Source organism: Pseudophryne corroboree, chromosome 11, assembly GCF_028390025.1.
Source record: "Pseudophryne corroboree isolate aPseCor3 chromosome 11, aPseCor3.hap2, whole genome shotgun sequence".
Classification (NCBI taxonomy): domain Eukaryota; kingdom Metazoa; phylum Chordata; class Amphibia; order Anura; family Myobatrachidae; genus Pseudophryne; species Pseudophryne corroboree.
Genome location: NC_086454.1, coordinates 289,939,466 through 289,967,010, shown reverse-complemented (window position 1 = coordinate 289,967,010; position 27,545 = coordinate 289,939,466). Strand labels below are relative to the sequence as shown.

The following is a 27,545-nucleotide window of genomic DNA, read 5'->3' as shown; positions in this document are numbered from 1 at the left end:
AGGAGCTTTATGGTAGACCTACCATTGTTAAATCTCTTTCTGTGAAGTACATTGGGTTCCACAGGGCGCCCACCCTGACGCACCTAGCTTCTATGGGTTTGTGTGGCATTAGCCGCTGGTCCCTTCTCCTGTCGTGAGAATGTGGTTCCATGTGACTAACATCTGCCTTCTCTTTTGCCTGCTCCTACATTGGACTGATTAACAAAACTGAGCTCACAGTGCCTAGAGGCAGGGTTATAGAGGAGGCCCCACAATGCATCCTGGGACAGCCTAAAACTTTAGCCTGTTGGTGCCTCTCTGGATCAAGATCCACTCTACACCCGATGTTTCCCTGTGGAACCCAATGTACTTCGCAGAAGATTTAACAATGGTAAGTCTACCATAAATCTCCTTTTATGTTTTATATTCTTCCATTACAAGAATGTATTATATACTAAATTAAAAGTTGGAGAAGGCACCAGGAGTACTATTGTCATATGACTCTGAGAGCTGCCTGTGGATATACTGTACATATATGTACAAATGCAAAAAAACAGCTGCACTCTCCTATGTGCACATACAGTCCAATGCCTGCACCTGTCGCAGAGGCTGTGTGGAACACTTACATACCCTTGAATGTATGGTGGCACTCAGGAAATGCTGTGGCTCAAAGTAACTAACATTTCAATGTGCCGTTCACAGTTTCATCAGGGTGACAACAGTCTTTATTCCCTGAGTGCCATCATAGGTGCTAACTTTTTGGCTGGCCAGGTTTGCATACCAGTGGGCGTACAGGTGCATGGTGCGGTATAGGTGGGCAGCACAGGGGGTTTAACTGCATCATTGTCACCCCTCAATACAAATGTAACACCCCCGAGGTTGGCAGGGTATGTGTAGGTGGTTGAGAGAGGTATCACAGATGTTGTGTGGCTATGTGACTGACCTTTCCTCTTTAAATATTGTTCCCCATATCTTGCCTCGTAGTATCGTGCTCAGAGAGGTAGGAGAAATTGATATGAATCAGAAGTGAGCCAGCAATTCATAAAGGAAGTATTTTTATGAATCTGCAATGAACTCTGGATTTAGGATGAATGATGGATTTAGGAAAGTTACTTGGGTGATGAATTACAAAAAGAAGACTTTCATATAAGAAAACAGGATTATGCAAATTTCTCTACAGTTACACCACAAAATGTCATCCAATTTGCAAAGACAAGTTATTAGAATCACAAATAAGAATCACGATGAGAAGCAATTAAAAATCACAAAAAAATAACATAAAATCATTGGAATCAATAAAATAAAATCAGATTCTCTGCATTACGTTCTACAATGTGATGACAAAAAGAATATAGGCAATATGTTTCAATAAATTTAGCTACTGACTTCTAACTTTCCCTAGCCAAGGCAACAAGTATCTTCATGGGCAATTATCATTGGAGCTCTTGTACAACTTGGTGTGCCACAGTTGCTTAATGAGGCAGACACAGTTACTGAGGGGAGATCCTGGGTTCAAAATGTCAATTGGGCACAGTTCTTTATCTCAAAAAGGATGTAAAAGTCTTTTACCAATGGCACATATATATATATATATATATATATATATATCACAATAAGGGGCTTTGGGTATGGAACAAAGTAGTTAGTTGCAAGGTTAAATCAACATTTGTATAATTAGCTCAGTCCTTTAACAGTTATAATCTATCTGCGTTGCACAAACTGAGGCTGAACAGTACTCTGGTCTGTGGCTGCCTGACAGTTTCAAACAGTACTCACTCAGACTCAGGGAACGATATTTTGAGCTGGCTGTTCCCTTTTTATTGGCTACTCACTCTCTCTTCCAAGATGACCTCAGCGTCCGCTCCTATTACCAAGCTTGGCGGTGTCCAGTCCTCCAGCTGCGGCATCTCAACACCTGCTCTCCGGCAACACTCCGCTGCTTTCTCCAGCAGCACTGCTCTCTTCGCCCTGCGTCCTGTGGCTCTCTCCAGCATACAGCTCCGGCTCTGCTTCTTGTTCCTCCTTCAGCCAGCACACACCACATGCTCTACACTTCTCCCCAACATTCCCTTCTTCTCCCAGTTGCATCCTGCCAATCAGCTCCCTTTCTTTCAGGCCACGTGAGAGGACCCAGGGCTCAGTTAACTCCTCCTGCACCAGCATTTCTCCTGCTGCTGCAGAGCTACAGCAAAGGGCTCTTAAAGGGGCACACACACACACACACACACACACACACACAGTTCCAGGGTGCCATAAAGTGGAGGGAGTGGCTAAGATAATGCGAATCAGCACGAATTAAGCAATTGTCCACCCAGACATTACTCGGGAAGTGGGCTATGCCGGGCTGATGGAGGGTAGCTGCAGGAGACTTGAATGCTCTTCTGGGTGCCTGGGAGGCTCCTGAATCTCGGGTGGTACCAGGAGAGTAGACAAGTATGGGGCAAATAGATTTAGTTTTTACATGCAGGGTAAATACTGGCTGCTTTTGCAATGGGTTTGGACACACCCTTCTATAATCTAAGGGTTTATGTACTAAGTCTTGGAGAGTATTAAAGTGGAGAGAGATAAAGTACCAGCCAATCAGCTCCAATCATTTTGAAATTGGGACACTCATGACTGACACAGGTTCTGTGGATTAAAACCAGGAGAAATATAGGCTTGAATTCAGCTAGAATCTGAGTAATTCATGAGTGTCCTGGTTGGAAAGATAGTATGGTAAGCCTATCTTTAGGCATACCTCCCAAATCTCCCGTTTTTAGTGGGACGGTCCCATTTTTTGGCCACTGTCCCACCTGTGGGCTGCAGTGATCTGTGGTGCGGGGGCAGTTCCTCTCTCACTTGCTGCTCTGCAAGTGAGCAACAGTAAATGGACGTTGTGCGCATGCGCACACCATCTATTCACGAGAGAGGAAGTAGGGGCATGGCCAGCAGCTCAAAAGATCACTAGGCATGCCCCACAGTGATGATAAAGGGGGAGTAGCTTGCGATTGCGGCACTACCCTCAAGGCCGCACCAACTAGCTGCGAGGCCAGGCCCCCTCCCAACTGAGGCTACACCTGCTTTCTGGAGCATGCACGCCTATGGTGCGCGAGGGTCCTGTTTTGCTGGACCCGAAAATTGGGAGGTATGCTTTAGGCACAGTAACAGCGATGGGGGTAGGGTAACCTATAGGGTTAGCAGCACCCGAGAAGGTGGTCATTTAACAAAAATTGCACCTCTGCACCATGCATTAATTTTACATAGAATACAAATACAGCTAATGTGGCCTGTAGAAATTTTGCTTGTATTATACTACAAATCCCTGCATCATGATACTTTGTGTCTATGTCAGGGTTGGATTAAGGACCACAAGCACCTGGGGCTTAAAATGAACATGGGCTTATTGCCTACTTTTGATTCTTCCTCTCCGAGAGAAGCACATAGAGCATACCTCCCAACATCAGAAATTCCAGAAGAGGGACACCTTCACTCACCCCAGCCCGAAAAGGGGGCATGGCCTATGTGAAAGGGGGCATGGCTTCACGGAGGGTCCGCGATCTGGAGCCACGCCCCTGTTTTCATCACTTAGGGGGTATGCCCAGCGCTCTGTGAGCTGCTGGCATGCCCTCTCTCCCTCTGTCTCCACTGAATAGACACTGCTAAGCAGACCAACAGTGACAGGAGCCTCACAGCTGCCCCCTACCCCCACTGCGGGACATTGTGGCCCGTGGGTGAGACAGCGAGACAGTCCCCAAAAAATGGGACTGTCCCATGAAAATCGGGACAGTTGGGAGGTATGCATAGAGGAGATGCAGCTGACCACTTAGTGGGCGTGCCATGCTCTTTATGTCATTGGGCCCCGAATAGCGGGGCCATGGGAAGGTGGTGGGGTTAAATGATGCAATTTGCATCACGCAATTCCCAGTATTTTACATTTAAGAGGCGTGTCATAAAAGTGACTTACATCCAAATGTAAATGAGCCAAAACCAGTCAGTAAGAACTACTTGTTGATGAAAAGACACTGAAATTTTCAGGGCTTCCTCATGTATTGTGTTTTCTATACAAGTGCCCACAAGAATAAAAAAAAATAATGCATGTGCCCATAGGGATCAATGGCCCTCATTCCGAGTTGTTCGCTCGCTAGCTGCTTTTAGCAGCAATGCACACGCTAGGCCGCCGCCCTCTGGGAGTGTATCTTATACCCCTTTCACATCGCACAAATATTGTGCAGAAAGTTATATTGTGTGGAACCGCACTAGTCAAACAATTAAATTAAATGCTGAGATAGTTATATAATGATATAATGATATACCAACATGCAGACAGTTAACAAATGATTCTTAAACTGTTAATGATTGGCGGTGCTCCCAGGAATTTTGTAGGTGAACTACAATTTGGAAAAGAAGGAGAAAAAGACAAAAAACCCTTTTTTGGGAGCACTCATTTGTTGTATTAGAAATAATATGTATAATAATAAATATTAAAACGTAACTTTTAATCAATCCTTGAATAAAGAAACTTTTGGACAAGAAGTTGGGACTCGTGTCTGTTATGATTAATATGTAGAAGAAATCTTATTTAACCTTTTTAACAAATGAGGTACAAGGTAAATGAAAGAAAAGGATGAAAATATCAAAGGGATAGTGGAGGATACCGAATGGTTTCTTAAGGTCCCGGGTATCCAAGAAATCACTGTACATGCCTAAATTATGGATATCAATGATAGGTATATATGCATATATGCAGAATGGATGAGGTTTATAAAAATAGAGCTCAGGATGGATGTAATGAGAATGGGGCGAAAAGAGTATTTAGATTTCCCTTGATGGGAGGAGGGGGGGAGAAAGGAACAGGGAGAGAAAAGAAAGGGGGGGAAGGGAGTTGGATTGGGATGGAGAGTAGGGGCCCACTGCACCTGGTATTCTCAGGAAGTTGCCCATCCTGATACTGGCCAGGCCATGCCTGCTATGCTTCCGAGATCGGTCAAGATCGGGCGTATTCAGGGTAGTATGGCAGTGGGTCTAGGATGGAGGAAAAGAGAGGAAAGAGGAAGAAGAGAGAAAAAGAAAAAAACCACCACTAGTTCTGTACTCTAATGAGTCAGTGCCATAATAGTCTGAAAATGTTTTTCCAAATAAGAGAGTGTATGGAATATATTCAGAATTGGGGGCAGCTCTTTTCCTTAAAAATGGCCCACTGCACCTGGTATTCTCAGGAGGTTCCCCTTCCTAATACTGACCAGGCCATATCTGCTTAGCTTCCGAGATCGGACAAGATCGGGCGTATTCAGGGTAGTATGGCCGTGGGCCGTTAAATGAAGGAAAAAGATAAGTCACACTCTACTTATTGTACTTTGCATAAATCAAGACTAAAATTAGTCTGAGGTATTTCCAGAAAAGAGTGTGCGGTGAGTCAATAAGATAGAGAGAGAAAGGGAAATCATAAAGTAGAAAGGTGTTATTTATGTAGGTCTCCAAATAGGATATCTAAAAGATGTCACAACTGAGGGCCTGAGCTGACGGGAGGCAGCCTCAGTTGTAGGGGCTGAGATGTAACGGAACCTGGGAGGTTGTATCAGACCCCTAGACATGTAAGTAACATGTAGAATAACTGCCCGAAGGCGTGACCACGACAACCAGGATAAAAGTCAATGATGTTTATTATGACAAACTCCGTAACACAGCAGCAGTAAAAGGAAACATAAAAGTCAACAGAGGATAAATACAATTCCTGGGTACTACAGGGTGGCAAGGGCCACAGGCACTGGTAGTGTGAGACAGTTCTTATAATCTTCTAGTTGGAAAGTCCTTACCAGGCCTGACTGTAGCAATGGAGAGAACCCAGGATCGTACCAGCTGATGTTCCAGGAAAGGCTGGGCTGCTGAAGGTAAAACGGCTGCTGTGGATACTGGCTGGAACCAGACTGTTGTTGGTACGGAGTGGATACTGGCTGGAACCAGTTAAATAATAAACGAACTTGAGAGCGATGAAATAATAATGAATTTTGGAGTTTGAGAGCGGTGAAATAATAATACCGGTGGAGAGTGGTAAACTGCAGAAAAGGACACCGGCCCTTTAAGAGAAGCTATACACTGCTGGAAGCTGGGCTGGAAGCAGGTGATTGTTTGAGAGCGGTGAAATAATAATGAAGTTTGGAGTTTGAGAGCGGTGAAATAATAATACCGGTGGAGAGTGGTAAACTGCAGAAAGGACACCGGCCCTTTAAGAGAAGCTGTACACTGCTGGAAGCTGGGCTGGAAGCAGGTGATTGTTGTAGCTGGAAACAGGTGAGTCCAGAATGGATCGGAGAGTCAGGCTACACCGCAGATGGAATGCTGGTGCGGGTCTCTATAGCAGAAGTCTGGAGACAGGAGCTGGAACCTGGAAGACAACCACAGGAGAGAGACAAACTGGAACTAGGTTAGACAACCAAAGCACTGACGCCTTCCTTGCTCAGGCACAGCTTACTTATACCTGCAGCAAGGAAGGGGTTGGCTAGGCAATTATGCAAATCAACAATACAGACAGCAGATTGGTGGAAATGCTCAGATGACAAAATCCAAGATGGCTGCGCCCATGCAGACACTTGGAGGGAAGTTTGGTTTGTAATCCATGTGAGAATTGAAATAGTAATGGCGACGCCGGCCACAGGAGACGCCAAACTGACAAGCGCACATTTAACCACGCGGGCACAGCGGAGGCCGCGGCTGATTAAATCACCACTCTGACATTCTGCATGTGGAAACTCAGGAACAGCGGGATCCGGTCCTGGAACGCTGAGCCAGCCTTAGGAGGCATCTGAAGGGTAAGTAATGGCGTCCAGATACCCGGATCGTGACAGCACCCCCCCCTTTAGGAGTGGCCCCAGGACACTTCTTAGGCTTTAAAGGAAACTTTGCGTGGAAATTTCGGACCAAGGCAGGAGCATGGACGTCTGAGGCATTGGTCCAAGAGCGTTCTTCAGGACCATAGCCCTTCCAGTCAATGAGGTATTGTAACTGACCGTAACGGAAACGTGAGTCCAAAATCTTGGCCACCTCGTACTCGACTCCCCGTTGAGTCTGAACTTTGGGAGCTGGAGGAAGTGCGGAATGAAACCGATTCAGGATCAGCAAGTTTCAACAAAGAAACATGAAATGTCCTGGGTATTTTCAAGAAGGATGGTAACTGTAACCTGTAGGCAACAGGATTGATGACTTGTTCAATCTTGAAGGGTCCGATGTAGCGAGGTGCAAATTTCATGCTGGGAACTCTCAACCTCAAATTCTTCGTGGACAGCCACACACGATCACCCACCTTGAGAGCAGGAACCGCTCTACGCTTTCTATCGGCAAACTTCTTATACCTGAATGAGGCTTTAAGCAGGGCTGCGCGGACGTTCCTCCAGTTATTTGAAAACTGACGCAAGGTGACATCCACTGCTGGAACAGAAGTTGCGGGAAGCGGTTGGAATTCTGGGACTTTAGGGTGGAATCCATAATTAATGAAGAATGGTGTAGAAGAAGATGAGGAATGGTATTGATTGTTGTGGCTGAACTCGGCCCAAGGAAGGAGTTGAACCCAGTCATCTTGAGAGGAAGACACATATATACGGAGGAAGGCCTCCAAGTCCTGATTCACCCTCTCGGTTTGACCATTGGTCTGAGGATGGTAAGCCGTGGAAAACTTTAACTTGACTTGGAGGGCTTGACACAAACTTCGCCAAAATTTGGCTACAAATTGTACTCCACGATCCGAGATGATCTCTTCAGGAAGACCGTGAAGTCGGAAGATCTCTTGTATAAACACTTGAGCCAACTTGGAAGCTGACGGAAGACCGGTGAGAGGGATGAAATGTGCCATCTTGGTGAACCGGTCAACTACCACCCAGATGGTATTAAACTTGTTGCAGATAGGTAGATCGGAAACAAAGTCCATCGACAAATGGGTCCAAGGTCGACGGGGAACAGATAATGGAACCAGTTGCCCCGCAGGCGACTGGCGGGAGACTTTGTGTTGGGCACACTTTGGGCAGGAGGCAATAAATTCCATAACGTCCTTCTTCAGAGTTGGCCACCAGTAGGACCTAGAAATAAATTCAAGGGTTTTCTGAATGCCTGTATGTCCAGCAAAACGGGAAGCATGGGCCCAATGCATGAGCTTCTTCCTTAGAACTGGCTTAACAAAACTTTTCCCTGGTGGAGGCGTAGAGTCCATCCCTACCGTGGAGAATGCCAACGGATTAATAATAGGATGCTTGTCTGCAGACTCGGACTCATTTTCTTGCTCCCATGAGCGGGAAAGGGCATCGGCCTTACGATTCTGAGAACCCGGACAGAACTGGAGTTTAAAGTCAAACCTAGAGAAGAAAAGTGCCCATCTGGCCTGACGAGGATTCAGACATTGTGCGCCTTTGAGATGTAAAAGATTTTTGTGGTCGGTAAGTATGGTGATTGAGTGGGAAGCTCCCTCCAACAGGTATCTCCACTCCTCCAGAGCGAGCTTGATGGCTAGCAACTCCTGATCGCCAATGGCATAGTTGCGCTCAGCTGGGGAGAACTTCCGGGAGAAGAAACTGCAAGGATGTAGATGTCCATCTTTGGCCCTCTGGGATAACACTGCTCCTACTCCAACGGAGGAGGCATCTACCTCTAAGATAAAAGGAGAGTCGGTGTCGGGCTGTTTCAGAACTGGTGCAGAGATGAACCGTTGCTTCAGAAGGTGAAAGGCCTGTGTAGCTTCCTCGGACCACTTGGACGGATTAGCACCTTTCTTGGTTAATGCAGTGATAGGCGCCACAATGGTGGAAAAGTCTCGTATAAATTTTCTATAATAATTGGCGAACCCTAAGAACCTCTGGACCCCTTTGAGGCTTAAGGGTATAGGCCAATTCTGGATTGCTTGGAGTTTCTCAGGATCCATCTCTAGTCCGGAACCGGACACAATGTAACCTAGAAACGGAATGGTTTTAACTTCAAACACACACTTCTCCAATTTACAATAGAGGTGATTGACACGGAGACGGGAAAGAACCTCTTTTACCCAGAAACGATGATCTTCGAGATTATTAGCAAAGATGAGGATGTCGTCTAGATAAACCACGACATGGCGGTACAAGATGTCCCTGAAAATCTCATTCACGAAGTGCTGGAAGACTGCTGGAGCGTTGCTCAATCCGAAGGGCATGACGAGGTACTCATAATGTCCGTCACGGGTGTTAAAGGCGGTCTTCCACTCGTCACCCTCACGGATTCGGATGAGATTGTAGGCACCCCTCAAGTCCAGCTTTGTGAAAATAGTTGCACCACTAACTCTATCAAAGAGCTCGGTAATCAGGGGTAAAGGGTATCTGTTCTTGACGGTAATGTCGTTCAGACCTCTGTAGTCGATGCACGGACGCAGACCACCGTCTTTCTTCTTAACGAAGAAGAAGCCTGCGCCGGCTGGAGAAGAAGATGGTCGGATGAAACCCTTCGCCAGGTTCTCTTTGATGTACTCTTCCATGGAGTGTGTCTCAGGCAGAGACAACGGATAAGTTCGGCCTCGCGGTGGAACCTTCCCTGGAATGAGGTCGATTGGGCAGTCCCATTCTCTATGAGGAGGAAGGATATCAGCAGAGGCTTTACTGAACACGTCCGTGAAGTCTTGATATGGAGGAGGCGGAACATCAGATGACCTGGGGAAGGAAGAACAAACAGGAAGAACTTTGGCTAAACAAGTCTCAGCACAGGAGGGACCCCATGCCAGTATTTGCGTAGTCGTCCAGTCAATTGATGGGTTGTGGAGACGGAGCCATGGAAGGCCTAAAACCACTGGATGTGTGGCTCTTGGAATCACTAAAAAAGAATTATACTCAGAATGAAGAACTCCCACTCTCAGACGAACTGGAAGAGTCCTTAAGGAAATGACTGCGTCAAAAATCTTGCTGCCATCCACGGCAGTCAAAGAGATGGACGAGGACAGTCTCTCGGTGGGTAGGGACCACCGTTTAACATAAGCTTCGGTTATGAAATTCCCAGCTGCTCCGGAATCAAGGAGGGCAATGACGTTCCTGTAACGTTGAGCAATTTGGAGCGACACTGGGAGGTTACAGTCATGAGGAGATGGAGAGGAGATCATTACTCCTAGCCGGCCCTCTCCTTGGCGAGCTAGGATCTGGAGTTTCCCGGACGTTTGGGACAGGCATTGATAGTGTGCGACGGAGCTGCACAGTAGAGACAGAGAGACTCAGAGAGACGTCTTCGGCGCTCAGCGGGAGATAGACGGGAACGACTAATTTGCATAGGCTCATCCTTGGATGGAGATGGTTGACGAGGAGGAGGAGCAGAAGATTTAGGAGTAGATGATCTTCCTCGCTCAGTTGCTCTCTCTCTGAAACGTAGATCAACCTTCGTGCAAAGAGAAATTAGCTCATCCAACTTAGAGGGCAAGTCTCTGGTCGCTAACTCATCCTTGATGCGTTCTGATAAGCCATGCCAGAATGCAGCATACAGGGCCTCGTCGTTCCATGCCAGTTCGGATGCCAGGATTTTAAACTGTATAAGATACTGTCCCACAGTACGTGTTCCCTGGCGTAAACGGAGAATCTCAGATGAAGCAGATGTTATCCGGCCTGGCTCGTCGAAGATGCGCCTGAATGTAGCTACAAAGTCAGTATAGGAGAATAGCAGGGGATCAGACTTCTCCCATAAAGGTGATGCCCAGTCAAGGGCTGAGCCACTGAGAAGGGAGATGATATAGGCAATTTTGGTACGGTCACTGAAGAAATTGCCAGGTAGAAGCTCAAAGTGGATTTCACATTGATTGAGAAATCCCCTGCAGAACCTTGGAGATCCATCAAATTTTGCTGGCGTTGGAAGATGAAGATGTGGACTGGAAATGGGTAAGGTGGGTGGGGTTACAGCTGGTGTCACTGTAGTGGACGCACCGGACGTGCCAGGTCCACGGAGGGTCGTTTGAATCCCATCCAGCCGTGTAGAGAGATCCTGGAGACAGCAGATGATGTGGCCCTGTGCAGCCTCCTGATGTTCAAGTCGGGCTGCCAGTTCTTGCATTGGCCTGGCCGCTTGATCCTGGTCTCCGGCTGGATTCATTAGGTCAGTGCTTACTGTCACAACTGAGGGCCTGAGCTGACGGGAGGCAGCCTCAGTTGTAGGGGCTGAGATGTAACGGAACCTGGGAGGTTGTATCAGACCCCTAGACATGTAAGTAACATGTAGAATAACTGCCCGAAGGCGTGACCACGACAACCAGGATAAAAGTGTTTATTATGACAAACTCCGTAACACAGCAGCAGTAAAAGGAAACAGAAAAGTCAACAGAGGATAAATACAATTCCTGGGTACTACAGGGTGGCAAGGGCAACAGGCACTGGTAGTGTGAGACAGTTCTTATAATCTTCTAGTTGGAAAGTCCTTACCAGGCCTGACTGTAGCAATGGAGAGAACCCAGGATCGTACCAGCTGATGTTCCAGGAAAGGCTGGGCTGCTGAAGGTAAAACGGCTGCTGTGGATACTGGCTGGAACCAGACTGTTGTTGGTACGGAGTGGATACTGGCTGGAACCAGTTAAATAATAAACGAACTTGAGAGCGATGAAATAATAATGAAGTTTGGAGTTTGAGAGCGGTGAAATAATAATACCGGTGGAGAGTGGTAAACTGCAGAAAAGGACACCGGCCCTTTAAGAGAAGCTATACACTGCTGGAAGCTGGGCTGGAAGCAGGTGATTGTTTGAGAGCGGTGAAATAATAATGAAGTTTGGAGTTTGAGAGCGGTGAAATAATAATACCGGTGGAGAGTGGTAAACTGCAGAAAGGACACCGGCCCTTTAAGAGAAGCTGTACACTGCTGGAAGCTGGGCTGGAAGCAGGTGATTGTTGTAGCTGGAAACAGGTGAGTCCAGAATGGATCGGAGAGTCAGGCTACACCGCAGATGGAATGCTGGTGCGGGTCTCTATAGCAGAAGTCTGGAGACAGGAGCTGGAACCTGGAAGACAACCACAGGAGAGAGACAAACTGGAACTAGGTTAGACAACCAAAGCACTGACGCCTTCCTTGCTCAGGCACAGCTTACTTATACCTGCAGCAAGGAAGGGGTTGGCTAGGCAATTATGCAAATCAACAATACAGACAGCAGATTGGTGGAAATGCTCAGATGACAAAATCCAAGATGGCTGCGCCCATGCAGACACTTGGAGGGAAGTTTGGTTTGTAATCCATGTGAGAATTGAAATAGTAATGGCGACGCCGGCCACAGGAGACGCCAAACTGACAAGCGCACATTTAACCACGCGGGCACAGCGGAGGCCGCGGCTGATGAAATCACCACTCTGACATTCTGCATGTGGAAACTCAGGAACAGCGGGATCCGGTCCTGGAACGCTGAGCCAGCCTTAGGAGGCATCTGAAGGGTAAGTAATGGCGTCCAGATACCCGGATCGTGACAAAAGATAAATAATCCTAGAGGAAATATCTCAAATAGTTACTGAGTGAAAATGTGGAAAAATGCACTCACAATGAAATATGTTGTGTAAATAGCAAATTCTGCACACACGGTATATTAAGAGCTCAGGGCTGGCTCACAGATAATTGCAACACAACAATAATAATAGAAGCACTAAAGTATGTGCACTGTTATTTGTTCCATCAATACAGGAACAAAAAAAAGGGGAGTCAGGAAGATATAGGTTTAGAGCTCAAGGCTGGCTCACATGAAAAATTACTTAAACCGTATAACATTCAGTAAAAGCAACAAAGAATGTGCGCTCATATCTTGATCAATAGATACAGGGGCAAAAATGATGATTAGAGCTCAAGGCTGGCTCACAGGAAAATGAACTCTGTAGCATATTCTTATGGACTGACACAGCATTAGAGATTATTATGCAAATAATGTGCTACTGTTGAAAAAAAGAACATGCAGTGGAGAGATACAATTATAATAGATAGCATAAAGCTATTTGATATCCATTAAGGCATGAGTGGGGAGATAGTACAAATAGTGAATACTTTGTACAGTTTTAGCTGTACACTACCGCTGCAGGAGTAAAATACTGTGGGGGAGAAAAAAATAGTCAGATGTTGGTGATCCTAAATGTATTACCGCGACCGCACGATGTGCGGCCAGTGTCATCCCGGTATCCCCCAGACGTGCACCCGCTGACAGTGAGGGACGCGGCCGCCCGCTTCCGGATTGGGCGTTGCCGCTGTGACGTCACTAAGGACGCCTCTCGACGTACGTTTCACCTTTGGTAGGCTTGGTCACGAGAGCCTCTCTCTGTTGCTCTCCTGTGGCCAGTATATGAGTACTAGTTTGACCAATGATTGACTTTAGATGGATGATGGATGGCAGGGTTAACCAATCGGGTCCTTGCAGAAATGAATGTTTCGGCCATGATGGAAAAGGGAAGGGATAGATATAGGGGATAAAGGGAACTGGCATGAAATATAAAAGATACACAGATAGATAAAAAAAAAACAATGGATATTGTACAGATATAAATCGGGCAGGTGAAAGATATAAGGATTACTTGTATGTACTGGACAGAAGGAAAAAAGTAGAAGGGAGGCATGGTTTAGGTCAGGACTGAGATGATTGCGGCGGCCATGTTGGAAAAGGGAAAGAATGGATGTGAGTCTGGAATAAAAGTGCGGAGAAAAAGTATTTTAGATCTAACAGGTGAGGAGTAGTGGGGATAGATAAGTTAAATACAAAGTGGATGAATTGAAATTGGGGTGTGCATGTGTGGGCAAAAAGAAAATAAAATGCAATAGAATAGAGAGGAGAATAATGAAGTAAAATAAATATATATAAAAATAAAAATAAATATAAATATAAAAATAAATATAAATATGAAAATAAAAATAAAAATAAAAATAATGAAATAAAAATAAATATAAAAATTATAAAAATTAATAATAATAAAGAAAAAAAGGAAGGGAGGCATGGTTTAGGTCAGGACTGGGATGATTGCAGGAGTAGGTGGAGTAGTGAAATGTGAGTGAAGGAATTGCAAAAAAAGGGGGAGGGGGAGGAAAAGAAAAGAGAAGGAAAGAGAGGAGAATGTATAGGATGGTGTGTGATATAATGAACTTGTGTGAAGAGGGTTGTATAAGTGGGGAAAAAAGGGGATATGTGTGTGTGAGAAACTGCTGGAAAATGGTGGGGGGTGTGGTGTGGGTGTGATGCATGTAATAATGGGGATTGCTGGAAGATGGTGGGGGGTGTGGTGTAGGTGTAATGCACTGAGGATGTGAGTAATAAGGGAAAGTGGAAAAGTGAGTGTGGAGCAGAAAGGGAGTGGTGGAAAAGATGGAGGTTAGGTGAAGAAGGACAGGAAAAAAGGAAAGGAGAAAAAGAAAAAAGAGGGGAGTTGGTGAAAAAAGTGAAAAAAATGTGAAAAAATGTGAAAGAAAGGTGTCAAAAGTGAGAACCTTAGTAAATGGTGAAGATGGGGATGAAAAGGAAGGGATGGGTTGATTTGGTTAGTGGGAAAATAGACTGGAGAGGATAGGGCTGGTAGAGTGGGGGAACAGTGAGTAAATTTTTAGATCCCACACTTAGGTATGTAGGAAAATACTGTAGTTAATGTTTTCATTCAAGCCTTTTGGCATAAGAGTGTCCAGTTTGAAGATCCATTCTGATTCCTTCTTCTGGAGTGTCATGTTGTAGTCTCCTCCTCTCAGGCCCATTTTTAGGTGTTCCAGGCCTGAAATGTGTAAATCCTCTACTCGGCTGTCATGGAATCTTAAGAAATGTCTGGCGACTGTGGTAAGCTTTTTGAACTGAGCTGAATCGGATTTGGCATTCCTTACTGTGCTCATATGTTCAAGTGCCCTAACTTTAAGCATGCGAGATGTCATGCCCACATACCTCAAATTGCACGTGCATGTAATGCAATAAATTACATTTTCCGTCCTACAATTGAAGAAATCCTTTATTGTAATCCGTTGATTGAATCTGTCCGTTACTTCTGTTAGGTTTGTGATATGAGGGCACAGTTTGCAGTTGCCACATGGATAACTGCCTTTGAGAGGTCTTGGCTTCTGAGGGTATGAAAAATAACTTTTTACAAATTTGTCTTTTAGGTTAGGCGCCCTTCTCCAGCTCATATTGATGTTATGGCCTATATGGTCCGAGAGATCATCATCCATTTTTAGGATATGCCAATGTGTTTGTAAAATCTTTCTGGCATCTTTCCAATTTGTGCAGAAATCCCCAATGAAGCGTAAGGTATTCTTGTCTACTTTGGTTTTCTCAACCGGAAAAATCAAAGAGTCCCATTCCACTTTTTGTACTTCTGATTTAGCTCTTTTAATAAGTCTGTTGCTGTATCCTCTCTCCTTAAGTCTAGCTGCCAGTTCAATGCTTTTAGTCTGGAAAGTGGAATCTTCTGTACAGTTTCTTTTTAATCTAAGGAATTCACCTTTGGGAATATTGCGGATGGTTGGTGGAAAGTGACTGCTGGTTGAATGGAGCAGACTGTTGGTTGAGGTTGCTTTTCTGAAAATTTCTGTAGCTATGGTGTTGGTCTCATCTCGGTATATCCTAAGGTCAAGAAATGGGATGCTGGATTTACTGCTGGTATACGTGAACTTCATGTTAATCTGGTTATCATTGAGGGAGCGGATGTACTGGTCCAGTTTGTCTTGGGTGCCATCCCAGATCATGAAAATATCATCGATGTAGCGTATCCAGATGACAATATGATCAGTGTACTCTTCTTGGTTGTCACTGAAAACTAATTCACGTTCCCACCAGCCTAAGAAGAGGTTTGCATACGTAGGGGCACATGCCGCCCCCATAGCTGTGCCTCTAGTCTGTATATAGAAGCGGTTGTTGAAAAGGAAATAGTTGTGATTTAGAACAATTTGAGTAGCTCCAAAAGGAATTCTTCAAAGTCACCAAAGCCTCCCATATGTAGGAAGTATTCAACTGCTGTTAGACCCAGATCATGTTTGATAGATGTATATAGGGATTCAACATCTAATCCCACTAATATGTGGGAGTCTTCCAGCTGTATACCTTGAATTTTCTTCAGTACATCCGTTGTATCCTTTACATATGATGGTAGGCTGAGGACATGTTGTCGTAGATGGACGTCAAGAAAGCAGCTGGCTTTTTCCAAAAGGCCCCCGTTGCCCGATATAATGGGTCATCCAGGTGGATTGTCCACATTTTTGTGGACCTTGGGTAGCAAGTATAATGTCGGTGTGTTCTGGGGTGTGGTGTATTCAAATAGTCCCATTCAGTTTTGGTGATGGTGCCTTGTTGCAGGCGTTTGTCGATGATCCGGGAATAAAGAGTTGAAAAATTCTGTGTTGGATCAAATAAAGTTGTGTTGTAACAGGAGGTGTCCTTTAGTTGTTTGTTGGCCTCCTTGAGGTATAGTGTGGTAGGCCATATGACTATATTTCCTCCTTTGTCAGAAATTTTTATCTGTACATCATCCCATTTCTGTATTTCTTTCATAGCTTCCTTTTGGTTTCTGGTTAGGTTGCCAATAGTTCTGTAGGACTTCTGACGTCGGTAAAGTGTGTCAAAATCTCGTGACACTAGGTCGAGAAATACCTTTATTTCTGGACACTGATGATCTTGAGGATAGAACGTTGACTTGTTTTTGCAGATGGGGCGAGCGGATGTAGAGGGTTGTTCATCGGATAATTCTTCTAAGATGGCTAGAGCATCCAGTTCCTGTTGTGATAGGTTACATGTATCATTGCTGGCCAGAAGTGTATCTTTGTCTTTTTTGGAAAAGTGTTTCTTGAGTAGAAGTTTGCGTCCAAAAAGACGAAGATTTACTTCCCACTTGAAACGGTCAAAATGATTGGTTGGTGAAAAAGAGAGGCCCTTTTCAAGGACGCTGGTTTGATCCTGTGTAAGAACATGTGTGGAAAGATTGATTATTCTTAGCTTGTTGAGGCCTTCGTTGGTTATTTCTGTTTCCTGGAGGGATATCGTCTCTGTTGGGGTGATCGCCATCTTTGTCTTGGTGCTCTTCCTTCCGCCCCGCCTGGTTTTTGTTTTGCAGGGTATCCACGGGCTCTTCCCCTGCTTTCCTCTAAAAAAGAGGCCGAAGAAGAAGATGAGTGAAAGCTGGAGCCCCTCCTACGGTTGAAGGGGTCTCTTTGATCTGAGTTAGGGTCAGGGTGATCCTCAGAATCTGAGGGCTCGACTTCAGAAGATGATGGTGTGTATTCCCGTCTCGTCACATCCCTTCTACGGGTTTGTTGGGTCCATTTGAAAATAAGTCCAGTTGTGAAATCTCGCTTATCTCTTGCAAACTTTGTCTTCTTTCTTTCAATAATAGTGTCCTCATATGTCTCCAGATCCTTTTTTATTTTTCCAAAAGAGTCTTGGAAAGCAGTATTTCCTTCCCATTGTTCCAATTTCTGACCCAAGTTGTCAATTTCTTTGGTACATTCTTCCATTATTAGATGGTTATGTTTTATTAGGATACCCATCAGGTCCTGTGAACATTTTAGGAGACATTGCTCCTAATCTTTCCGTAGATTTTCTGTGGAGAGTTTGAATGAGGGAAAGAGTTTTGGTCGTAGACCTCTTGGGGATATTTTTTGTCTACAGTAGTGTTCCAAGCTGGTTAAATCCCAATCAACTCTAATGCGTCTCTGGAGGGTTCTCTTCAAGTGAAAGAGGTCATTTTCCCAGTTAACCTCAGGAATGGGATCAGGAATCTTGATGGGAAAAATAGTGTCCAGGTCATCTATTGATCTTTTATTCTTCAATTCAGTCTTCAAACTAAAGGTACTCATATTATCCAGGTTGTTGTGGCCGAGAGAGAGGGGCCTGAGTTTCTTTAAAGCAAATTTACTAAGGAAAGAAGCCCAAATTATTTCAATGATAGGAGAACAAAAAGTTCTGATAATGGCCTGGACTGAGGCCAAGGGGACTGTGCAGGATCCAAAGAGCTGAGGAAAAGACCTCAGTACCAAATATTGTGCAGAAAGTTATATTGTGTGGAACCGCACTAGTCAAACAATTAAATTAAATGCTGAGATAGTTATATAATGATATAATGATATACCAACATGCAGACAGTTAACAAATGATTCTTAAACTGTTAATGATTGGCGGTGCTCCCAGGAATTTTGTAGGTGAACTACAATTTGGAAAAGAAGGAGAAAAAGACAAAAAACCCTTTTTTGGGAGCACTCATTTGTTGTATCAGAAATAATATGTATAATAATAAATATTAAAACGTAACTTTTAATCAATCCTTGAATAAAGAAACTTTTGGACAAGAAGTTGGGACTCGTGTCTGTTATGATTAATATGTAGAAGAAATCTTATTTAACCTTTTTAACAAATGAGGTACAAGATAAATGAAAGAAAAGGGTGAAAATATCAAAGGGATAGTGGAGGATACCGAATGGTTTCTTAAGGTCCCGGGTATCCAAGAAATCACTGTACATGCCTAAATTATGGATATCAATGATAGGTATATATGCATATATGCAGAATGGATGAGGTTTATAAAAATAGAGCTCAGGATGGATGTAATGAGAATGGGGCGAAAAGAGTATTTAGATTTCCCTTGATGGGAGGAGGGGGGGGGGGAGAAAGGAACAGGGAGAGAAAAGAAAGGGGGGGAAGGGAGTTGGATTGGGATGGAGAGTAGGGGCCCACTGCACCTGGTATTCTCAGGAAGTTGCCCATCCTGATACTGGCCAGGCCATGCCTGCTATGCTTCCGAGATCGGTCAAGATCGGGCGTATTCAGGGTAGTATGGCAGTGGGTCTAGGATGGAGGAAAAGAGAGGAAAGAGGAAGAAGAGAGAAAAAGAAAAAAACCACCACTAGTTCTGTACTCTAATGAGTCAGTGCCATAATAGTCTGAAAATGTTTTTCCAAATAAGAGAGTGTATGGAATATATTCAGAATTGGGGGCAGCTCTTTTCCTTAAAAATGGCCCACTGCACCTGGTATTCTCAGGAGGTTCCCCTTCCTAATACTGACCAGGCCATATCTGCTTAGCTTCCGAGATCGGACAAGATCGGGCGTATTCAGGGTAGTATGGCCGTGGGCCGTTAAATGAAGGAAAAAGATAAGTCACACTCTACTTATTGTACTTTGCATAAATCAAGACTAAAATTAGTCTGAGGTATTTCCAGAAAAGAGTGTGCGGTGAGTCAATAAGATAGAGAGAGAAAGGGAAATCATAAAGTAGAAAGGTGTTATTTATGTAGGTCTCCAAATACGAGATCTAAAAGATAAATAATCCTAGAGGAAATATCTCACATAGTTACTGAGTGAAAATGTGGAAAAATGCACTCACAATGAAATATGTTGTGTAAATAGCAAATTCTTCACACACGGTATATTAAGAGCTCAGGGCTGGCTCACAGATAATTGCAACACAACAATAATAATAGAAGCACTAAAGTATGTGCACTGTTATTTGTTCCATCAATACAGGAACAAAAAAAAGGGGAGTCAGGAAGATATAGGTTTAGAACTCAAGGCTGGCTCACATGAAAAATTACTTAAACCGTATAACATTCAGTAAAAGCAACAAAGAATGTGTGCTCATATCTTGATCAATAGATACAGGGGCAAAAATGATGATTAGAGCTCAAGGCTGGCTCACAGGAAAATGAACTCTGTAGCATATTCTTATGGACTGACAAAGCATTAGAGATTATTATGCAAATAATTTGCTACTGTTGAAAAAAAGAACATGCAGTGGAGAGATACAATTATAATAGATAGCATAAAGCTATTTGATATCCATTAAGGCATGAGCGGGGAGATAGAACAAATAGTGAATACTTTGTACAGTTTTAGCTGTACACTACCGCTGCAGGAGTAAAATACTGTGGGGGGAGAAAAAAATAGTCAGATGTTGGTGATCCTAAATGTATTACCGCGACTGCACGATGTGCGGCCAGTGTCATCCCGGTATCCCCCAGACGTGCACCCGCTGACAGTGAGGGACGCGGCCGCCCGCTTCCGGTTTGGTCGTTGCCGCGGTGACGTCACTAAGGACGCCTCTCGACGTACGTTTCACCTTTGGTAGGCTTGGTCACGAGAGCCTCTCTCTGTTGCTCTCCTGTGGCCAGTATATGAGTACTAGTTTGACCAATGATTGACTTTAGATGGATGATGGATGGCAGGGTTAACCAATTGTGTCCTTGCAGAAATGAATGTTTCGGCCATGATGGAAAAGGGAAGGTATAGATATAGGGGATAAAGGGAACTGGCATGAAATATAAAAGATACACAGATAGATAAAAAAAAACCAATGGATATTGTACAGATATAAATCGGGCAGGTGAAAGATATAAGGATTACTTGTATGTACTGGACAGAAGGAAAAAAGTAGAAGGGAGGCATGGTTTAGGTCAGGACTGAGATGATTGCGGCGGCCATGTTGGAAAAGGGAAAGAATGGATGTGAGTCTGGAATAAAAGTGCGGAGAAAAAGTATTTTAGATCTAACAGGTGAGGAGTAGTGGGGATAGATAAGTTAAATACAAAGTGGATGAATTGAAATTGGGGTGTGCATGTGTGGGCAAAAATAAAATAAAATGCAATAGAATAGAGAGGAGAATAATGTAGTAAAATAAATATATATAAAAATAAAAATAAATATAAACATGAAAATAAAAATAAAAATAATGAAATAAAAATAAATATAAAAATTATAAAAATTAATAATAATAAAGAAAAAAAGGAAGGAAGGCATGGTTTAGGTCAGGACTGGGATGATTGCAGGAGTAGGTGGAGTAGTTAAATGTGAGTGAAGGAATTGCAAAAAAAGGGGGGGGGGGGGAAAGAAAAGAGAAGGAAAGAGAGGAGAATGTATAGGATGGTGTGTGATATAATGAACTTGTGTGAAGAGGGTTGTATAAGTGGGGAAAAAAGGGGATATGTGTGTGTGAGAATTTGCTGGGAAATGGTGGGGGGTGTGGTGTGGGTGTGATGCATGTAATAATGGGGGTTGCTGGAAGATGGTGGGGGGTGTGGTGTAGGTGTGATGCACTGAGGATGTGAGTAATAAGGGAAAGTGGAAAAGTGAGTGTGGAGCAGAGAGGCAGTGGTGGAAAAGATGGAGGTTAGGTGAAGAAGGACAGGAATAAAGGAAAGCAGAAAAAGAAAAAAAGAGGGGAGTTGGTGAAAAAAGTGAAAAAATGTAAAAAAAAATGTGAAAGAAAGGTGTCAAAAGTGAGAACCTTAGTAAATGGTGAGGATGGGGATGAAAAGGAAGGGATGGGTTGATTTGGTTAGTGGGAAAATAGACTGGAGAGGATAGGGCTGGTAGAGTGAGGGAACAGTGAGTAAATTTTTAGATCCCACACTTAGGTATGTAGGAAAATACTGTAGTTAATGTTTTCATTCAAGCCTTTTGGCATAAGAGTGTCCAGTTTGAAGATCCATTCTGATTCCTTCTTCTGGATTGTCATGTTGTAGTCTCCTCCTCTCAGGCCCATTTTTATGTGTTCCAGGCCTGAAATGTGTAAATCCTCTACTCGGCTGTCATGGAATCTTAAGAAATGTCTGGCGACTGTGGTAAGCTTTTTGAACTGAGCTGAATCGGATTTGGCATTCCTTACTGTGCTCATATGTTCAAGTGCCCTAACTTTAAGCATGCGAGATGTCATGCCCACATACCTCAAATTGCACGTGCATGTAATGCAATAAATTACATTTTCCGTCCTACAATTGAAGAAATCCTTTATTGTAATCCGTTGATTGAATCTGTCCGTTACTTCTGTTAGGTTTGTGATATGAGGGCACAGTTTGCAGTTGCCACATGGATAACTGCCTTTGAGAGGTCTTGGCTTCTGAGGGTATGAAAAATAACTTTTTACAAATTTGTCTTTTAGGTTAGGCGCCCTTCTCCAGCTCATATTGATGTTATGGCCTATATGGTCCGAGAGATCATCATCCATTTTTAGGATATGCCAGTGTGTTTGTAAAATCTTTCTGGCATCTTTCCAATTTGTGCAGAAATCCCCAATGAAGCGTAAGGTATTCTTGTCTACTTTGGTTTTCTCAACCGGAAAAATCAAAGAGTCCCATTCCACTTTTTGTACTTCTGATTTAGCTCTTTTAATAAGTCTGTTGCTGTATCCTCTCTCCTTAAGTCTAGCTGCCAGTTCAATGCTTTTAGTCTGGAAAGTGGAATCTTCTGTACAGTTTCTTTTTAATCTAAGGAATTCACCTTTGGGAATATTGCGGATGGTTGGTGGAAAGTGACTGCTGGTTGAATGGAGCAGACTGTTGGTTGAGGTTGCTTTTCTGAAAATTTCTGTAGCTATGGTGTTGGTCTCATCTCGGTATATCCTAAGGTCAAGAAATGGGATGCTGGATTTACTGCTGGTATACGTGAACTTCATGTTAATCTGGTTATCATTGAGGGAGCGGATGTACTGGTCCAGTTTGTCTTGGGTGCCATCCCAGATCATGAAAATATCATCGATGTAGCGTATCCAGATGACAATATGATCAGTGTACTCTTCTTGGTTGTCACTGAAAACTAATTCACGTTCCCACCAGCCTAAGAAGAGGTTTGCATACGTAGGGGCACATGCCGCCCCCATAGCTGTGCCTCTAGTCTGTATATAGAAGCGGTTGTTGAAAAGGAAATAGTTGTGATTTAGAACAAATTTGAGTAGCTCCAAAAGGAATTCTTCAAAGTCACCAAAGCCTCCCATATGTAGGAAGTATTCAACTGCTGTTAGACCCAGATCATGTTTGATAGATGTATATAGGGATTCAACATCTAATCCCACTAATATGTGGGAGTCTTCCAGCTGTATACCTTGAATTTTCTTCAGTACATCCGTTGTATACTTTACATATGATGGTAGGCTGAGGACATGTTGTCGTAGATGGACGTCAAGAAAGCAGCTGGCTTTTTCCAAAAGGCCCCCGTTGCTCGATATAACGGGTCGTCCAGGTGGATTGTCCACATTTTTGTGGACCTTGGGTAGCAAGTATAATGTCGGTGTTCTGGGGTGTGGGGTATTCAACTAGTCCCATTCAGTTTCTGGCCAGCAATGATACATGTAACCTATCACAACAGGAACTGGATGCTCTAGCCATCTTAGAAGAATTATCCGATGAACAACCCTCTACATCCGCTCGCCCCATCTGCAAAAACAAGTCAACGTTCTATCCTCAAGATCATCAGTGTCCAGAAATAAAGGTATTTCTCGACCTAGTGTCACGAGATTTTGACACACTTTACCGACGTCAGAAGTCCTACAGAACTATTGGCAACCTAACCAGAAACCAAAAGGAAGCTATGAAAGAAATACAGAAATGGGATGATGTACAGATAAAAATGTCTGACAAAGGAGGAAATATAGTCATATGGCCTACCACACTATACCTCAAGGAGGCCAACAAACAACTAAAGGACACCTCCTGTTACAACACAACTTTATTTGATCCAACACAGAATTTTTCAACTCTTTATTCCCGGATCATCGACAAACGCCTGCAACAAGGCACCATCACCAAAACTGAATGGGACTATTTGAATACCCCACACCCCAGAACACCGACATTATACTTGCTACCCAAGGTCCACAAAAATGTGGACAATCCACCTGGACGACCCATTATATCGGGCAACGGGGGCCTTTTGGAAAAAGCCAGCTGCTTTCTTGACGTCCATCTACGACAACATGTCCTCAGCCTACCATCATATGTAAAGGATACAACGGATGTACTGAAGAAAATTCAAGGTATACAGCTGGAAGACTCCCACATATTAGTGGGATTAGATGTTGAATCCCTATATACATCTATCAAACATGATCTGGGTCTAACAGCAGTTGAATACTTCCTACATATGGGAGGCTTTGGTGACTTTGAAGAATTCCTTTTGGAGCTACTCAAATTTGTTCTAAATCACAACTATTTCCTTTTCAACAACCGCTTCTATATACAGACTAGAGGCACAGCTATGGGGGCGGCATGTGCCCCTACGTATGCAAACCTCTTCTTAGGCTGGTGGGAACGTGAATTAGTTTTCAGTGACAACCAAGAAGAGTACACTGATCATATTGTCATCTGGATACGCTACATCGATGATATTTTCATGATCTGGGATGGCACCCAAGACAAACTGGACCAGTACATCCGCTCCCTCAATGATAACCAGATTAACATGAAGTTCACGTATACCAGCAGTAAATCCAGCATCCCATTTCTTGACCTTAGGATATACCGAGATGAGACCAACACCATAGGTACAGAAATTTTCAGAAAAGCAACCTCAACCAACAGTCTGCTCCATTCAACCAGCAGTCACTTTCCACCAACCATCCGCAATATTCCCAAAGGTGAATTCCTTAGATTAAAAAGAAACTGTACAGAAGATTCCACTTTCCAGACTAAAAGCATTGAACTGGCAGCTAGACTTAAGGAGAGAGGATACAGCAACAGACTTATTAAAAGAGCTAAATCAGAAGTACAAAAAGTGGAAAGGGACTCTTTGATTTTTCCGGTTGAGAAAACCAAAGTAGACAAGAATACCTTACGCTTCATTGGGGATTTCTGCACAAATTGGAAAGATGCCAGAAAGATTTTACAAACACACTGGCATATCCTAAAAATGGATGATGATCTCTCGGACCATATAGGCCATAACATCAATATGAGCTGGAGAAGGGCGCCTAACCTAAAAGACAAATTTGTAAAAAGTTATTTTTCATACCCTCAGAAGCCAAGACCTCTCAAAGGCAGTTATCCATGTGGCAACTGCAAACTGTGCCCTCATATCACAAACCTAACAGAAGTAACGGACAGATTCAATCAACGGATTACAATAAAGGATTTCTTTAATTGTAGGACGGAAAATGTAATTTATTGCATTACATGCACGTGCAATTTGAGGTATGTGGGCATGACATCTCGCATGCTTAAAGTTAGGGCACTTGAACATATGAGCACAGTAAGGAATGCCAAATCCGATTCAGCTCAGTTCAAAAAGCTTACCACAGTTGCCAGACATTTCTTAAGATTCCATGACAGCTGAGTAGAGGATTTACACATTTCAGGCCTGGAACACATAAAAATGGGCCTGAGAGGAGGAGACTACAACATGACACTCCAGAAGAAGGAATCAGAATGGATCTTCAAACTGGACACTCTTATGCCAAAAGGCTTGAATGAAAACATTAACTACAGTATTTTCCTACATACCTAAGTGTGGGATCTAAAAATTTACTCAGTTTCCTCACTCTACCAGCCCTATCCTCTCCAGTCTATTTTCCCACTAACCAAATCAACCCATCCCTTCCTTTTCATCCCCATCCTCACCATTTACTAAGGTTCTCACTTTTGACACCTTTCTTTCACATTTTTTCACTTTTTTCACCAACTCCCCTCTTTTTTTCTTTTTCTCCTTTCCTTTTTTCCTGTCCTTCTTCACCTAACCTCCATCTTTTCCACCACTCCCTTTCTGCTCCACACTCACTTTTCCACTTTCCCTTATTACTCACATCCTCAGTGCATCACACCTACACCACACCCCCCACCATCTTCCAGCAATCCCCATTATTACATGCATCACACCCACACCACCCCCCCCCACCATTTTCCAGCAATTTCTCACACACACATATCCCCTTTTCCCCCCACTTATACAACCCTCTTCACACAAGTTCATTATATCACACTCCATCCTATACATTCTCCTCTCTTTCCTTCTCTTTTCTTTTCCTCCCCCCCCCTTTTTTTGCAATTCCTTCACTCACATTTCACTACTCCACCTACTCCTGCAATCATCCCAGTCCTGACCTAAACCATGCCTCCCTTCCTTTTTTTCTTTATTATTATTAATTTTTATAATTTTTATATTTATTTTTATTTCATTATTTTTATTTTTATTTTCATATTTATATTTATTTTTATTTTTATATATATTTATTTTACTTCATTATTCTCCTCTCTATTCTATTGCATTTTATTTTCTTTTTGCCCACACATGCACACCCCAATTTCAATTCATCCACTTTGTATTTAACTTATCTATCCCCACTACTCCTCACCTGTTAGATCTAAAATACTTTTTCTCCGCACTTTTATTCCAGACTCGCATCCATTCTTTCCCTTTTCCAACATGGCCGCCGCAATCATCTCAGTCCTGACCTAAACCACGCCTCCCTTCTACTTTTCCTTCTGTCCAGTACATACAAGTAATCCTTATATCTTTCACCTGCCCGATTATATCTGTACAATATCGATTGTTTTTTTTTGTTTTTTTAATCTATCTGTGTATCTTTTATATTTCATGCCAGTTCCCTTTATCCCCTATATCTATCCCTTCCCTTTTCCATCATGGCCGAAACATTAATTTCTGCAAGGACCCGATTGGTTAACCCTGCCATCCATCATCCATCTAAAGTCAATCATTGGTCAAACTAGTACTCATATACTGGCCACAGGAGAGCAACAGAAAGAGGCTCTCGTGACCAAGCCTACCAAAGGTGAAACGTACGTCGAGAGGCGTCCTTAGTGACGTCACCGCGGCAACGCCCAATCCGGAAGCGGGCGGCCGCGTCCCTCACTGTCAGCGGGTGCACGTCTGGGGGATACCGGGATGACACTGGCCGCACATCGTGCGGTCGCGGTAATACATTTAGGATCACCAACATCTGACTATTTTTTTCTCCCCCACAGTATTTTACTCCTGCAGCGGTAGTGTACAGCTAAAACTGTACAAAGTATTCACTATTTGTACTATCTCCCCGCTCATGCCTTAATGGATATCAAATAGCTTTATGCTATCTATTATAATTGTATTTCTCCACTGCATTTTCTTTTTTTCAACAGTAGCAAATTATTTGCATAATAATCTCTAATGCTATATCAGTCCATAAGAATATGCTACAGAATTCATTTTCCTGTGAGCCAGTCTTGAGCTCTAATCATCATTTTTGCCCCTGTATCTATTGATCAAGATATGAGCGCACATTCTTTGTTGCTTTTACTGAATGTTATACGGTTTAAGTAATTCTTCATGTGAGCCAGCCTTGAGCTCTAAACCTATATCTTCCTGACTCCCCTTTTTTTTGTTCCTGTATTGATGGAACAAATAACAGTGCACATACTTTAGTGCTTCTATTATTATTGTTGTGTTGCAATTATCTGTGAGCCAGCCCTGAGCTCTTAATATACCGTGTGTGAAGAATTTGCTATTTACACAACATATTTCATTGTGAGTGCATTTTTCCACATTTTCACTCAGTAACTATTTGAGATATTTCCTCTAGGATTATTTATCTTTTAGATCTCCTATTTGGAGACCTACATAAATACCACCTTTCTACTTTATGTTTTCCCTTTCTCTCTCTATCTTATTGACTCACCGCACACTCTTTTCTGGAAATACCTCGGACTAATTTTAGTCTTGATTTATGCAAAGTACAATAAGTAGAGTGTGACTTATCTTTTTCCTTCATTTAATGGCCCACGGCCATACTACCCTGAATACGCCCGATCTTGTCCGATCTCGGAAGCTAAGCAGATATGGCCTGTGTTATGATTCCAGTACTCCTGACCGGAGGAGATCTCATGGCAATGGCCAGAGTACTGGAAGGGAATGCTGGTTACGGGAGCTGGAAAGACTAG

General features: G+C 43.4%; 1 protein-coding gene and 2 pseudogenes across 3 annotated transcripts in view; all 3 read right to left on the bottom strand.

The window, feature by feature from the left end:
- The window catches only part of BBS2 (Bardet-Biedl syndrome 2), a 240,030-nt gene that overhangs the window by 170,685 nt on the left and 41,800 nt on the right, over nt 1-27,545 (bottom strand). The window contains exon 1 of one of the 3 annotated variants that reach the window (XM_063945438.1): nt 1,812-2,055. The exons of 1 other annotated variant lie outside the window; for it this stretch is intronic. In XM_063945438.1, coding sequence (XP_063801508.1) covers nt 1,812-1,973 — 162 coding nt within the window. In that variant the 5' untranslated portion in view covers nt 1,974-2,055. Of the gene's footprint in view, nt 1-1,811; nt 2,056-27,545 lie in introns of those variants that run through there. One more of the 3 variants, XM_063945435.1, reaches the window with a different exon arrangement.
- Nucleotides 5,150-5,267, bottom strand: LOC134971241 (5S ribosomal RNA; annotated as a pseudogene).
- LOC134971240 (5S ribosomal RNA) lies at nt 18,867-18,984 on the bottom strand (annotated as a pseudogene).